Here is a 13889-nt window from a genome sequence, read left to right on the forward strand (position 1 = left end):
TCCTGCCATCAGATCAGCGCAGTGCGCCGGCTGCAGCGGCGGCCATTGGAGGGTGAACCAACGGCAAAGGAAGACCTTTCTCTCTCTGTCTCTCTCTCTGTCCACCCTGCCTGTCAAAAATATATAAAAAAAATTATAAAAAAAAGATTATGAAAGATGGTGAGATAGAAGAAATACAAGAAACGGAACTCAAAAAACTGATGATAAGAATACTTAGAAGTAACAAAATGCAAACACACAAACTACTGAAATAAACAGGACATGAAAGAATGAAAATGAAATCTTAAGGAGGAATCAAAATAAAATCAGGAATTCAGTGCAACATGAAATTGAGATATTGAAGAGAAATAAAATGAAATGAAGAATTCAATAGAAGAAATAAAAAACATATTGGAGAGCCTTAAAAACATAATCAATGAGGCAGAAAAGAGAATAGTGGACTTAGAAGACAGAGCACAGGAAAGTATACAGTCAAACCAAAGAAAAGAAGAGGAAATTTGAAATCTAAAAAATATTGTTGAGAATCTATAGGATACCATTTAAAAAAAACCAACATTTGGGTTCTAGGAGTTCCTGAAGACATGGAGAGAGAGAAAGGATTAGAAGGCATTTTTAGTGATGCACTAGCAGAAAACTTCCCAGGTTTGGAGAAAGAGACATCCAAGAAGAGGAAGAACACAGAACTCCCAATATATATGAGCAGAAAAGATCCTCACCACGACACACTGTAATCAATCTCACCGCAGTGAAACATAAAGAAAAGATTCTAAAATTTGCAAGAGAGAAACGCTAGATTACTCTTAGAGAGCCTCCAATTAGACTCACAGCAGATTTCTCATCAGAAACCCTGCAGGAAAGGTGTGAATGGAAATATGTACCCAAGTCCTAAGAGAAAAAAAAAAAAACATCTGTGAATGAAGGCGAAATAAAGATCTTTCAGAGTGGACGGTACTGCAGCTCACTTGGCTAAACCTCTACATCTGGCACCAGCACCCGGGGTTCTAGTCCCGGTTGGGGCACTGGATTCTGTCCTGGCTGCTCTTCTTCTATTCCAGCTCTCTGCTGTAGCCCGGGAAAGCAGTGGAGGGTAGCCCAGGTGCTTGGGACCTGCACCCACATGGGAGACCAGGAGAACGAACCTGGCTCCTGGCTTCAGATCAGCACAGTGTGTGGGCTGCAGCACACCGGCCATAGCAGCCATTTGGGGGGTGAACAAACGGAAAACGAAGACCTTTCTCTCTTCTCTGTCTCTCTCCTTCACTGCCTAACTTGGCCTGTGGGAAAAAAAGATGTTTCATAGCAAATAGAAATTGAAAGAAATTGTAAACACCCAGAGTGTCTTGGCTTTCCATGCCTGAAATACTCTCATGGGCTTTTCAGCCTGATCCGCATGCCTTAAGGGCTGATTCTGAGGCCAGAGTGCTGTTTAGGACATCTGCCATTTTATGGGTCTGCTGTGTATCTCACTTCCCATGTTGGATTGTTCTCTCCCTTTTTATTCTATCAGCTAGTATTTGCAGACACTAGTCTGGTTTATGTGATCCCTTTGGCTCTTAGTACTATCATTATGATCAATTGTGAACTGAAATTGATCACTTGGACTAGTGAGATGGCATTGGTACATGCCACCTTGATGGGATTGAATTGGAATCCCTGGAAAAAAACACCTAAATGAAAGATCTCCGCGAGTGAGATCCCAGTGGAAAGAATGGGTCATCAAAGAAGGAGGTACCTTTCTATGAAGGGAGGAGAGAACTTCCACTTTGATCATGGCCTTGTCTAAATATGATCAGAGTCGGTGAACTCAGGGGGCTTCCATAGCCTTGGCAGCTCATGACAAGAGCCTAGGGTGATTACTGATGCCAGAAACAAGAGTGTCAATTTGTAAAGTCAACAACAGGAGTCACTGTGCACTTACTCCTCATGTAGGAGCTCTGTCCTTAGTGTGCTGTACATTGAGATTTAATGCTATAACTAGTACTCAAACAGTATTTTTCACTTTATGTTTCTGTGTGGGAGCAAACTGTTGAAATATTTACTTAATATATGCTAAACTGATCTTCTGTATATAAAGAGAATCGAAAAGGAATCTTGATGTGAATGGAAGGGGAGAGGGAGTGGGAAAGTGGAGGGTTGCGGGTGGGAGGGACGTTATGGGGGAAAAGCCATTGTAATCCATAAGCTGTACTTTGGAAATTTATATTCATTAAATAAAAGTTTAAAAAAAAAAAAGAAAAAAAAAGAAATTGTAAACACCCATCCAGCCCTGAAAAAGATGCTTCAAGATGTGTTGCACACAGAAAAACAAAAAACATTATCATCAATACGAAAGAAGGAAAAGGAAGAAAATCTCTCAGTAAAAGATCACAGGAAGTTCAAAGCATATTTTCGAAATATCTTTGGGAAAATGGCAGAGCAAAGTCACTACTTATCAATAGTCACATTGAAAGTAAATGGCCTCAGCTCTCCAATTAAAAGACACAAAATGGCAGAATGAATTAAAATACAAAACCCATCTATTTGCTGCTTACAAAAACACATCTTTCCAACAAAGGTGCATGCAGACTGAAAGTGAAAGGTTGGAAAAAGATATTCCATGCCAACAGAAACCAAAAAAGAGCTGGTGTAGCCATCTTAATATCAGACAAAATAGACTTTAAGCAAAACTGTTAAAGAGACAAAGATAGGCACTCTATAATTATTAAGGGATCACCAACCCTGATCTTGTTTAGACAAGGCCATATTGAAAGTGGAAGTTCTCTCCTCCCTTCAGAGAAAGGTACCTCCTTCTTTGATGGCCCATTCTTCCTGCTGGGATCTCACTCACAGAGATCTTTCATTTAGGTCATTTTTTTTGCCACAGTGTCTTGACTTTCCATGCCTGAGAAACTCTCCTGGGCTCTTTAGCCAGATCCAGTGCCATAAGGGCTGATTCTGAGGCAAGAGTGCTGTTTAGGGCATTTTCCATTCTATGAGTCTAATGTGTATCCTGCTTCCCATGTAGGATCTTTCTCTCCCTTTAAATTCTATCAGCTATTATCTTCAGACACTGCTCATATTTTTGTAATCCCTTTGACACTTAATCCTATCTTTTTGATCAATCATGAACTTAAACAGATCATTTTAACAAGTAAGATGGCATTGGCACATGCTACCTTGATGTGAATGAATTAGGCTCCCATGGCAGATACCTGTGCAGGTACCCGTGCCTTCCACATAGGTCCACCAAGTCCCTCTAATTACAGAGGAGTGTCTTCTGCCATTTTTTCCTAATTCTTCCCTGAGACTACACTATCTTCACTTTTTTTTTTGACAGGCAGAGTTAAAGAGAGAGACAGAGAGAAAAGTCTTCCTTCTGTTGGATAAAGGGGAGAGTGGTCCAGCATGGGAAGTGAGATGCTCAGCAGACTCATAGAATGGCCCACCTCCACCAAGGTGGAGGATTAGCCTATTGAGCCACGGCGCCGGCCCCATAATCTTGTATTAAAGTGTCATGTTCTTTTGGGAGCATCATGTTGTCTTCCTTATTCTTGTTTCTTGCATTGTTGAATTTATTGTTTGGCATTTGTGGAGATACTTGGTTCACTCCCCAGATGGCCGCAATGGCAGAAGGTGTGCTAATCTGAAGCAAAGAACCTAGAGCTTCTTCCACATCTTCCATGCAGGTACAGGGGTGCAAGCGCTTGGGCCATCTTGTATTGCTTTCCCATGCCATAGCAGAGAGCTGGATCAGAAGTGGAGCAGCTGGGACTTGAACTGGTGCCCATATGGGATGCTGGCACTGCAGGTAGCAGCTGTACCTGATACGTCACTCTTCCAGCCCTTAAAGAGGCCTTCTAGTCCTTTCTTTTCATGACTTCAAGAACTCCTAGAGCCTGCATGTTGTGTTGCTTGATAGTATCCTGTAGATTCCCAACAATGTTTTTTAGTTTTCTAATTTCCTCTTCTTGTTTTTTTTTGTTCGACTGTATAATTTCCTGCTATTTTTCTTTTGTGTCAAATATTCTTTCTTCTGCTTCACCAATTGTGTTAAGGCTTTCTATTGCATTTTTTTGTTTTGTAAATTCTTCATTTCTGAGATTTCATTTTGCTTTCTCTTAAGATCTCAATTTTGTGGGAGAAATTTTCTCTTATGTTATGTACAGTTTTCACTAGTTTGTACATTTTTTTCAGATTACTTTTAAGTAATCCTATGATACATTTTTTGAATTTTATTTCTGGCATTTTTTCAAACTCATCATGTTCACAATCTAGTATTGAAGTGTTGTATTCTTTTGGGGTGTCATGTTGTGTTCCTTATTCTTGTTTCTTGATACATTTGTTATTTGGGATTTGTGGAGATACTAGTTGGTTTCTTTTTTTTTTTCACTGCAGCAGCTTTTATGTTTGGACTATGTCTTTTGCATGAATGGAATGTCTGCTTGCAGCAAATACCTAGAGGTATGATTTGGCTGTGGCCAAGGAGCTCTGTTCAGTGCTCTAGGTTGAAGGGAGTTTTAAGGTGACACCTAGGTTGGCATGGTAAAACTTTGTTATCAGAGGGGAGGTATGTTCTGTGCTGTTGGTGTAGATTCAGCTCCCTTAATCTCCTCAAAGGAGACCAGTGCTGGGTGCTAGCCGCAGTGTGTATAATATTTATCTCACTTCCACAAGGGCCACACAAAGGATCTGTGCAGTCCTCAGTGTAAGCAGATTTCCCAGCAATGTCCCTCACCAGGGAACCAGGGAGCCCTGAGTGTGTGGATCCTCTCACAGTGACTGCCAAAAGTCCCAGTCACACCCTGAGCCTTCCCACATGGCCTCAGTGTTTTCTCAGTTCTGGCACACAAGCCTCCCACAGTCTCAAGCACCCAGGTGCCTGTCAGTCCTCCCTGCCAGACTCAGGCATCTCCACTCAGCTGGTTTCTGGGTATGGACATGGGCTGGTGCAGCTGTTATGTATGTCCAAAATTGCACCCACTCTCTATTGGCTTCTTACAGGACACTCTTGCAGAGTGATCTGAGAGAAAAACATGCCCCTTCCTCCTTTGTTTCTCCTCTAGTTAGGCAGGTACACTATCTGCCACAGAGCTGCAATCAGGATTCCCTCCAGGATTTTCCTGCAGCTTTATCACCAGTGGCTTGGGCTACTGCAGTCTGGTCTCATCTCTCTATACAAAGCTGGTATGGAGGCTCTTGGCTGCTGGAGTCCTTTTTTGTGTGCATCCACACCCTCCATGTAGGTCTGCTGTGTCCATCTAATTTGTGTGGCATTTCCCTGCTGTTTTCTAACTGTTCCCTGTGACTGTACTCTCTCCACTTTTTAAAAACTATCTTCTCATAGATTAGAGCAGCAAGCTTCCTCCCTAGTCTGTCATCTTAACCATTTTAAACTGAAGTCAGTTGTATTTAAGTATACTCACATTCATATTTTACATCCATAGTGTAAATAGCATGTTCAAAAATTATGCTATCATCTTCTCTATGTAGATGCAAAACTAGAAGGTACTATCAGTGAAATTTGCATACATTAGTCTTGGAAATGATTTGTAGGATAAGCGTGAAAAGCCATAACAAGAGTAAGACAAAAAACAAAGAAGATTCCTTCTATCTAAAAATTTTCAAAAGAACAGACAATACAGTGAAGAAGCAACCAATAGAAAGCTTTTGCATGGGAAAGGAAATGATCAATAGAGTTAAGAGACATCCAACAAAATGTGAAAAATTATTTGCAAGCCACCTATGTGACAAAGGATTAATAGCCCAAATATACCAGCAACTTAAAAATTCAACAAAACAAAACCCATCCAGTTGGGAAGGGTTCTAAGGACCTCAATAGACAGTTCTCAAAAAAAGAAATACAAATGGCCAAAAAAATATATGAGAAAATGCTCAATCTCAGTAGCCATCGGAAAATGCAAGTCAAAACCCTAATGAGATATGACCTCACCCCTGTCAGAATGGCTAAATTCCAAAACAGAGAGTTACAGATGGTAGAGGGATATGGACAAAAGGGACACTTATATAGTGATTAGGGGGATGTAAATTAGTTCAACCAGTGTGGGAAACAGTGTGAAAATTTCTTACAAAGCTAGAAATAGACTTGGCATATGATCCAGCAATTCCACTACTGGGAATATACCCAAATGACTTGAGCACTGTGCTTCAAAGAGATACCTGCATCACCACATTCATAGCAGCACTGTTCACAATAGAAAAAAGTGAAATCAACCAAGGTGTTGGTCATCAGATGAATGGATAAAGAAAATATACATTTGTATATTTTATATACATCTTATATACATATGCATTTATATATTTTGTATATTTGTACATTTTGTACAACAAGGAATGAAATTCTATCATATGCAGCAAAATGCACACAACTGGAGGACATCATGTTGAGTGAACTAAGCTGGACCCAGAAAGACAAATACCATATGTTCTCTTTTATGTGGGAGCTAAAATTAAAAAAAAAGAAAAAAAGTAAGAAATGTCTGTGTGTATCATTATTGCTGCATCTATATATATATATATATACATATATATATATATGTAAAATTTTGTTTTATACCTGGGTTAAACCAATGGTTAAAAATGTGATACTACTATAGTTTTAATGATCTGTGATTACTTAAAATTTTACTGTATGTTGGAGAAATGGTCATTTTCCCATTCAATAACTGTTTATGGCCATTGTCTATTCCCACTAAACCAGGGTCTTTTTTATTTATTAAACTTCTTATTTTGCAAAGTAATAAGCTTTTTTACTGTAGTGTAAATTTAAACTGATAAGAACAGATACTACACTTGATCTTAGCCAAAAGGCCGAGAAGTGATGTGTAATATAAATTTAAAATATGTTACCTGAAAAACTAAAAACAAGCAAAAGAGAAGGAAAGAAGGTAGGAGGGAGGGTGAAGAGAGGGTTAAAAAGTAGAGTGCGGGGCCAGCACTGTGGCATAGAGGGTAAAGCCACCACCTGGCATGCTGGCATCCCTTGTGGGTGCTGACTCAAGTCTTGGCTTCTTCACTTCCAATCTGGCTCTCTGCTATGGCCTGGGAAATCAGTAGAAGATGGTCAAAATCCTTGGCCTGCTGTATGTGCATGGGAGACTCGGAAGAAGCTCCTGGCTGTTGCCTGTGCATTGGTGCAGCTCTGGCCATTGTGGCCTTCTGGGGACTGAACCAGCAGATGGAAGACCTCTCTCTGCCTCTGCTTCTCTGTAACTCTGCCTTTCAAATAAATAAATCTTAAAAGGAAAAAAAAATAAATGGTACTCCAAAACTCAATAGAAAGGAAGCAACTAAATGAACTAAAAGTTTGCGAAGACTTGAATAGATATTTCTCAATACAAGACCTATAAATGATCAATAGGTATGTGGATAAATGCTCTTCACCACTAATCATCAAAGAGATGCAAACTAAAGCTATAAAGAGGTTTCACCTCAAACCTGTTAGAAGGGATATTATAAAAAACACAAAAGCATGGCTGGCATTGTAGCACAGCAGTTAAACTACTGCCTTTGATGCCAGCATCTCATATAGGCATCAGTTTCAGACATGGCTGCTCCACTTTTAATCCAACTCCCTGCTAATGACCTGAGAAAGCAGCAGATGTTCCAAGTGCTTGGGCCCCTGCCACCTACATTGGAGATCAGACTGGAAGAAGTTCCTGGCTTCTGGCTTTGGGTTGATTCAGCCCTAGCTATTGTGGTCATCATATGGAATTATACTGTGGCCAGTGTATGGAAGATCTCTCTCTCTCTTTCTCTCTCTCCGACTCCCTCTCTGTAACCCTGCCTTTCATATAAATAAAATAAATATTTGAAAAATGCAGAAGAAATAATTGTTAACAAGGATGAGGAGAAAAGGGAATGCTTTCAAATTGCAGGTAGGAAGGTAATCTAGTGTCAATGTAATGAAAATTGTATGATTAAAAATTAAATATAGAACCTTCATACTATCCAGCAGTTCCAACTAAAGGATGTGAAATTTGTATGTGAAAGGGACATTTGCATTCCCATTTTCAGTGTGTACAGATATCAAATCATTCTCTTGTAGACACACATCTACATAATTTAAAGTAATGAAATTCAAAATGAAAATACACGTTGGACATTCTATTGTTTTCTCTGAAAAGTGGGAGGAAATAGATATGACCACAGGAATTAAGTGGCTGAGAACTAACGCGGTTCCTTTCAGTTGTCACATTGAAACCACTGATGCTGAGAGCTTAAGCTTCTTAATGGGGAGAGCATCAGGCTTATGGGTGGGGAGCTCAGCTGTGTGGATGGGTAGGTGTGGGGGATGAACTTCCACCTCTCTCTGGAATGTGGATTATTCACATATTAATCAGGAAGCCCATTTTTTTTTGGCAGCAGGATATTATGGCCCTGGGAGTGACATCAGACACGGTAATGATGAGGATTCCTGTGGTGCATGAAAGGTCATTGTGACTGATGTCAACCCTTTATCTTTTGTCAACAGTATCATGTGGGAAGATGCAGCTGGGTGTTTTTGTCATTCCAACACAAACTTTTTCTAACCCTGCCAAATCTATGAAAGCTGTCTATTCACACAACTCTTGGCCACTGTGCACACTGTTTAACAGGGATGCCGTTCCAGGATGCAATGATTGCCAAAGCCTTGTTGGACTATGATGCAACCCTAGAGGCAAGGAAGGTAGACAAATGCAAAACATGTTTTTCAAAAGGGTTTTCCCCCATAATGGAGGGCAACAGGTGCAGTGCCTCAGGCAGGTGGATCCCCTGAGTTTCTGGATGAGACAAATGGGAAGCATTGAAAATACAGGGAACCCAGAGCAGCTCTGATCACAGGACACTCACAGCCAGGTCTCAGCACTGTGACTTGCTTTGAACTCTGCATTCTTCTTCTAGCTGTGCTCTGGTCTAGCTCACCAGACTGGCACACAGGTTCCTACAGGCAGAGGACACTCGTCAATACCTGGAGTCAGCTGTGCTCTACACAGAGCTCCACTGTTACTGCTGATTGATGAGCCCTCAGACCTGATCCAGCCCTGTGTCTCCTCCTCTCAGCTGAGACTCAGGGCTCTCACTATAGTTTGGGGAGACAGTGACATGTCATTGCCTCTGATTTTTCTCTACCTACTCCTGCAGGCTTTATCTAATTCACAGGTCAAGAATGATGAGAACTGCCTTGATTACCTGAAGCCAAGTGTCTTCAGAGATGGAGACCTAGTGCTGGGAGTGTTTTTTCCCCTGTACTACATGGAACCAGAAAGAGAGATGATCCAATTATCCTTTTTACTCAAGCCTGAGTACAAAGTGGTGGCATCTTGGTAAGTTCAAGGTGTGTGTATCTGTGCTTTTAAAGTTTTATTTAAGGTAGACATATTCATGCATTTCATATATGCAGGATCAGGAATAGTAATCCTTCCCTCCCCCCTGTGCTCTCACTCTTCTTCCTCTTCCCTTTCCCATTCCTACTACTAATTCTACAAACCTATTTTCAATTTTCTTTATACTCATAAGATTAATCCTACAGTACATAAAGAATTCAACAAATAATATGAGGGGAAAAACCCACTGTTCCTCAACAGTAATCGAAGGGCTGTAAATAATCATTGAATCTCAAAATGTCATTTTCACTCCTATCCATTATATGTTAGATATTCTATATCTGTTAAGCGTTGTTATGCCTGCATTTGAGTACATGCTCATGTCTGTATGTGTTCAGTACCTCTTGAGGCTTCTGACAATTCTGCACAGAATGGCAGAAACACAGTTCCATGAAAGCTAAGGTCCTCTCCTTTCTTTCACGTTTCACTACCTTTCAATTCCATTTGCTTTCTGACTCCTTCAGATACATAGGCAAGGCACTAAGATTTTTGTGCCTATTCCATTGGCCAGCTATCTATGATTAAGCCCTGGGGTTCTTGGAATCAGATGGTTAGGAGCTCAAGTCCTCTGTTGCTAGCACCTTTGGAGGGAGCACACTGGAGTTCTAAGACCATGTCCTGAGGTCAATGTCGGGAGGGCCTCCGTCTAGGTAGCCACTGATGACAGGGGTGATACTCATTTTGTCTGTGACTTGAAGCCATGAGGCAGACCCTGTGCCCTCACAGATTAATAATTAAATCCTACTACACTAGAGGCATTTGGACCCTCATCCTGAAAATCAGAAGCAAGGGAAATAATCTTCCATATGTGTTTAATGGCTTCTCCTTGGAATCTGACATTTTCTTCTCCAGGAACAATGCAGAAACTGCATGTATTCTGAGCTTTGCATCAGTGGTGTGTCTTTCTGTTAACGGAACACTGTGTTTGTGCCTAAGAAGGGGCTTAGTAGAAGGCCTGTGTCCGCACACTTTGCTGGTGCCAACAGTGGAGTTGGCCTCTCAGTCGACCCTGAGATCCACATGCTTATGTGTTAGGAGAGAGTTTTGCAGTGTGCAGTTTGTTTAAATGATGTGAGTCTGTCCTTGTCAGTTCTTTCTGGTGTGTAACACTTGTTACCTCTGCAGGTTGTGCTGTGCTAGTGAGAAAGTGGGGGTGCTGATCTTTGGGTCAGAATCACACCTTGTATTTTCTCCTAACAGTACCATTACATTCTTGTTCTTTTTCAGTGTTTCTCTTTGAGTTTCCTTACCTCTTTGTATTTTCTTCATTGCTAGTCCCAAAGTGAAATGGCACTTGTGTTGGAAAACGTTTCATGCTTGTGGATTCTCTGCTTAGGTGGCAGCTGATTTCTGTTTGCATTCTGCCAGTGGTGGGGCTCTGTGTAGGGAAAGTGAGGACCTGCCTTGTTCATGAGTCCCAGAGGAGAGTTCTGTTTATGTCACAAGTTTAGAGGCCAAACTCTGCACTCTGCCTTATGTCCTCCAGCCCAAAACATGTCTGGCCACCCTCCCTGTGTGCTGAAGAGTGCCAACCATCATGTGCTTGTTGTGTCCTAGAATGTTCTAGGCCTCAACCAAGGTAAGCCCTGTTACAGGCAGACTCAGTTTCTCCTCTATTATGCTTGCAAACCTAACAATATATCATGAATGTATTTCCCTATAACTGATGGATATTGTTACTGTTTCCATGCCAGCCAAGTTTTATTTTATGTTAATAATGCACACCTGTTTGCTCAGTATTGTATATTTAGGAAATCACTAATTGTGTGTGATTATGAGTAATATATAATGATCATTTTTAGTTAATAAAGCTTCCATTTTTTATTACTGAGATAATTAGGCTAATTAATAGGTCATGAGGTATGCTGTTTCATAAATCTTTCAGTGCTTATTGCCAAATACTTGCTGATCAACTGGGAGACTTTCAAATTCTCCATACCTATTTTCAGTGCACCCCCATCCCTCTGACCTTCCCTCCTTCACTGGATAACTCTAATCCATCCTTGGTCTCTGTGGAGCTGCCTATTATGGACATTCTCTGTAAACTGATTCATGTGTTTGTGATCTTTTTGACTGAGCTTTTTGGGTGCACATTATTTTCACACGTTATCCATGGCAGAGCTTATAACAATGCCTAGTATACGTTTATCCTAATATCTTAATAACTAAATCTACTTTTGGCATTAAGATCTTTCTGGTTGCTCGTAGCAGGCAAGGAATATTATTTGTTCCTCAATGTTCTGGGTATTAGTTGTACCACTGGCAATATCTATAATTTAAACAATCAGAAAAAAGTCCTGAGTTTGAGCCATCATATTCTTTTGCCTTTAGAAATTGGATTGTAGATTCAATCTTACTTTATCATTGGTTCCTTAAAGCTGTCCTTTGTTTCTAAAATGTTTGATAGACATGCACTGTTATTCACTTTAGTTGTACCAAATAAATATCTAAAACATGTATATAGCATAAACTGACACTATAATATATTGCATTCACCAATGTATTCTGTGAAATGATTGCATCAAGATTTGTAAGTGGAATCAGAAGAAAATAATTCCTTTAAGAATAGTAATGCCTCTTCCTCTTTCCTCTTCCACTCTTTATTCAGTCACCAGAATTTTATGGGGATTGCAATGAATCTGTAGATAGCATTTTTTTTTACATGCAGAGTGAACATTGAGAGAGAGAGACACAGAGAGAAAGGTCTTCCATTGCCATTGGTTCACCCTCCAATGGCCGCCACAATCGGCGCGCTGTGGCTGGTGCACCATGCTGATCTGAAGGCAGGAGCCAGGTGCTTCTCCTGGTCTCCCATGGGTTGCAGGGCCCAAGCACTTGGGACATCCTCCACTGCACTCCCGGGCCAAAGCAGAGAGCTGGCCTGGAAGAGGGGCAACCGGGACAGAATCCGTCACCCCGACTGGGACTAGAACCCAGTGTGCCGGTGCTGCAAGGTGGAGGATTAGCTTATTGAGCTACAGCACTGGCAATGTAGATAGCATTTTAACACTATCATTTATTCCAATCCATGAACAAGGGATATCCTTCCATTTTTTGTGTCCTTCATGATGCCTCTCATAAGTGTTTAATAAATTTCACTATTAGTTTCATGCTAGATAAATTTACCTTTTTGGTTTCATTTATTCCTAAATATTCAATTTTTTTGAAGGTAATGTGAATGAGATTTCTTTTTACAAAATTATTATATATTTTTTATTTATTTTCATTTTCTTTGAAATGCAGAGAAACAGAGACAGGAGAGAAGTGATATCTTCCATTTTCTGGTTTACTTCTCAAATGCCAGCAACAGCCAGGGCTGGGCCAGGCCATAGAAGCAGCTCAGAATTCAATCCAGGATGGCAGAGACCCAAGTACTTGAGCTATCACTGCTGCGTCCTAGCGTGTACATTAGCAGGGAGCTGGAATCAGAAGGAGAACCATGGCTCAAACATTGGCACTCTAAAGTGGGTTGTAGGAATCCCAAGCAGTGTCTTTTTTTCCTAAGTGAGAGCCATTATTTTATTTTAACTTCATGTATTTCAAAAGTACATCTTTAGGAATACAGTGATTCTGCCCACCATTGATCATTTTTTCTTTCTATTTGTATCTAATATCTTTTTCAACCCTTTACTCTCAGTGAATGTGTATCTTTACCTGTGAAGTAAGTTTCTTATAGATAATGTAGGGTTGGTTATAGTTTCTTTTTTTAAGATTTTATTTGCTTATTTGAGAGGTAGAGTTACAGACAGTGAGAGGAGGAGACAGAAAGAAAGATCTTCCTTCCTTTGGTTCACTCCTCAAATGGCTGCAATGGCTGGAGCTGTGCTGATCTGAAGCCAGTAGCCAGGAGCTTCTTCCAGGTCTCCCTCATGGGTGCAGGGGCCCAAGAACTTGGGCCATCTTCTATTGCTTTCCAAGGTCATAGCAGGGAGCTATGTTGTATATGTAAATTCTGAGAACTGATTGTCACCTAATGTATGGTTTATCCTGGACAGTGTTTGATGTTCTAATGAGGAGAATGTATATTCTTGTGGTATTTAATTAAAATGTTCTATCAATGCCTGAGTTATTCATTTGCTCCATGGTTTGGCTCTCTTATATACCTTTGTGGAGTTTCTGGCTAGATGATGTGCCTATTGATGACAGTGAGATATTGAAGTGTATCACTGTTATTGTATTGCAATCTATCTCATTTACTTATAATAATATTTGCCTTATATATTTGTTTTTTATTATATATGCCTATATGTTGTTATTTCTTCTTGCTCCATGAATCCTCTTATTAATATATAATCTTCTTTGTCTCTTTTTTTAATTTCTGGATTGAAATCTGTTTTTACTTGATATGAGTACATCTACTCTTGATCATTTTTTCTTTCTATTTGTATCTAATATCTTTTTCAACTTTTTATTCTCCCTCATGGGTGCAGGGGCTCAAGCACTTGGGCCATCTTCTACTGCTTTCCCAGGTCATAGCAGGGAGCTCGATCAGAAAAGGACCAGCCGGGACTAGAACTGGCGCCCGTA

At 40.4% G+C, this 13889-nt stretch overlaps 1 protein-coding gene and 1 pseudogene across 2 annotated transcripts in view; one reads left to right on the top strand and one right to left on the bottom strand.

Annotated features, from left to right (window-relative positions):
• The window catches only part of LOC100341492 (vomeronasal type-2 receptor 116), a 42365-nt gene that overhangs the window by 13586 nt on the left and 14890 nt on the right, over window positions 1-13889 (top strand). The window contains exon 2 of one of the 2 annotated variants that reach the window (XM_070067567.1): window positions 9121-9302. In XM_070067567.1, the coding sequence (XP_069923668.1) occupies window positions 9121-9302 (182 nt within the window). Of the gene's footprint in view, window positions 1-9120; window positions 9303-13889 lie in introns of those variants that run through there. The other variant, XR_011385732.1, reaches the window with a different exon arrangement.
• LOC138847821 (U2 spliceosomal RNA) lies at window positions 6694-6819 on the bottom strand (annotated as a pseudogene).

Source organism: Oryctolagus cuniculus, assembly GCF_964237555.1.
Source record: "Oryctolagus cuniculus chromosome 16 unlocalized genomic scaffold, mOryCun1.1 SUPER_16_unloc_1, whole genome shotgun sequence".
In the NCBI taxonomy this organism is placed as follows: domain Eukaryota; kingdom Metazoa; phylum Chordata; class Mammalia; order Lagomorpha; family Leporidae; genus Oryctolagus; species Oryctolagus cuniculus.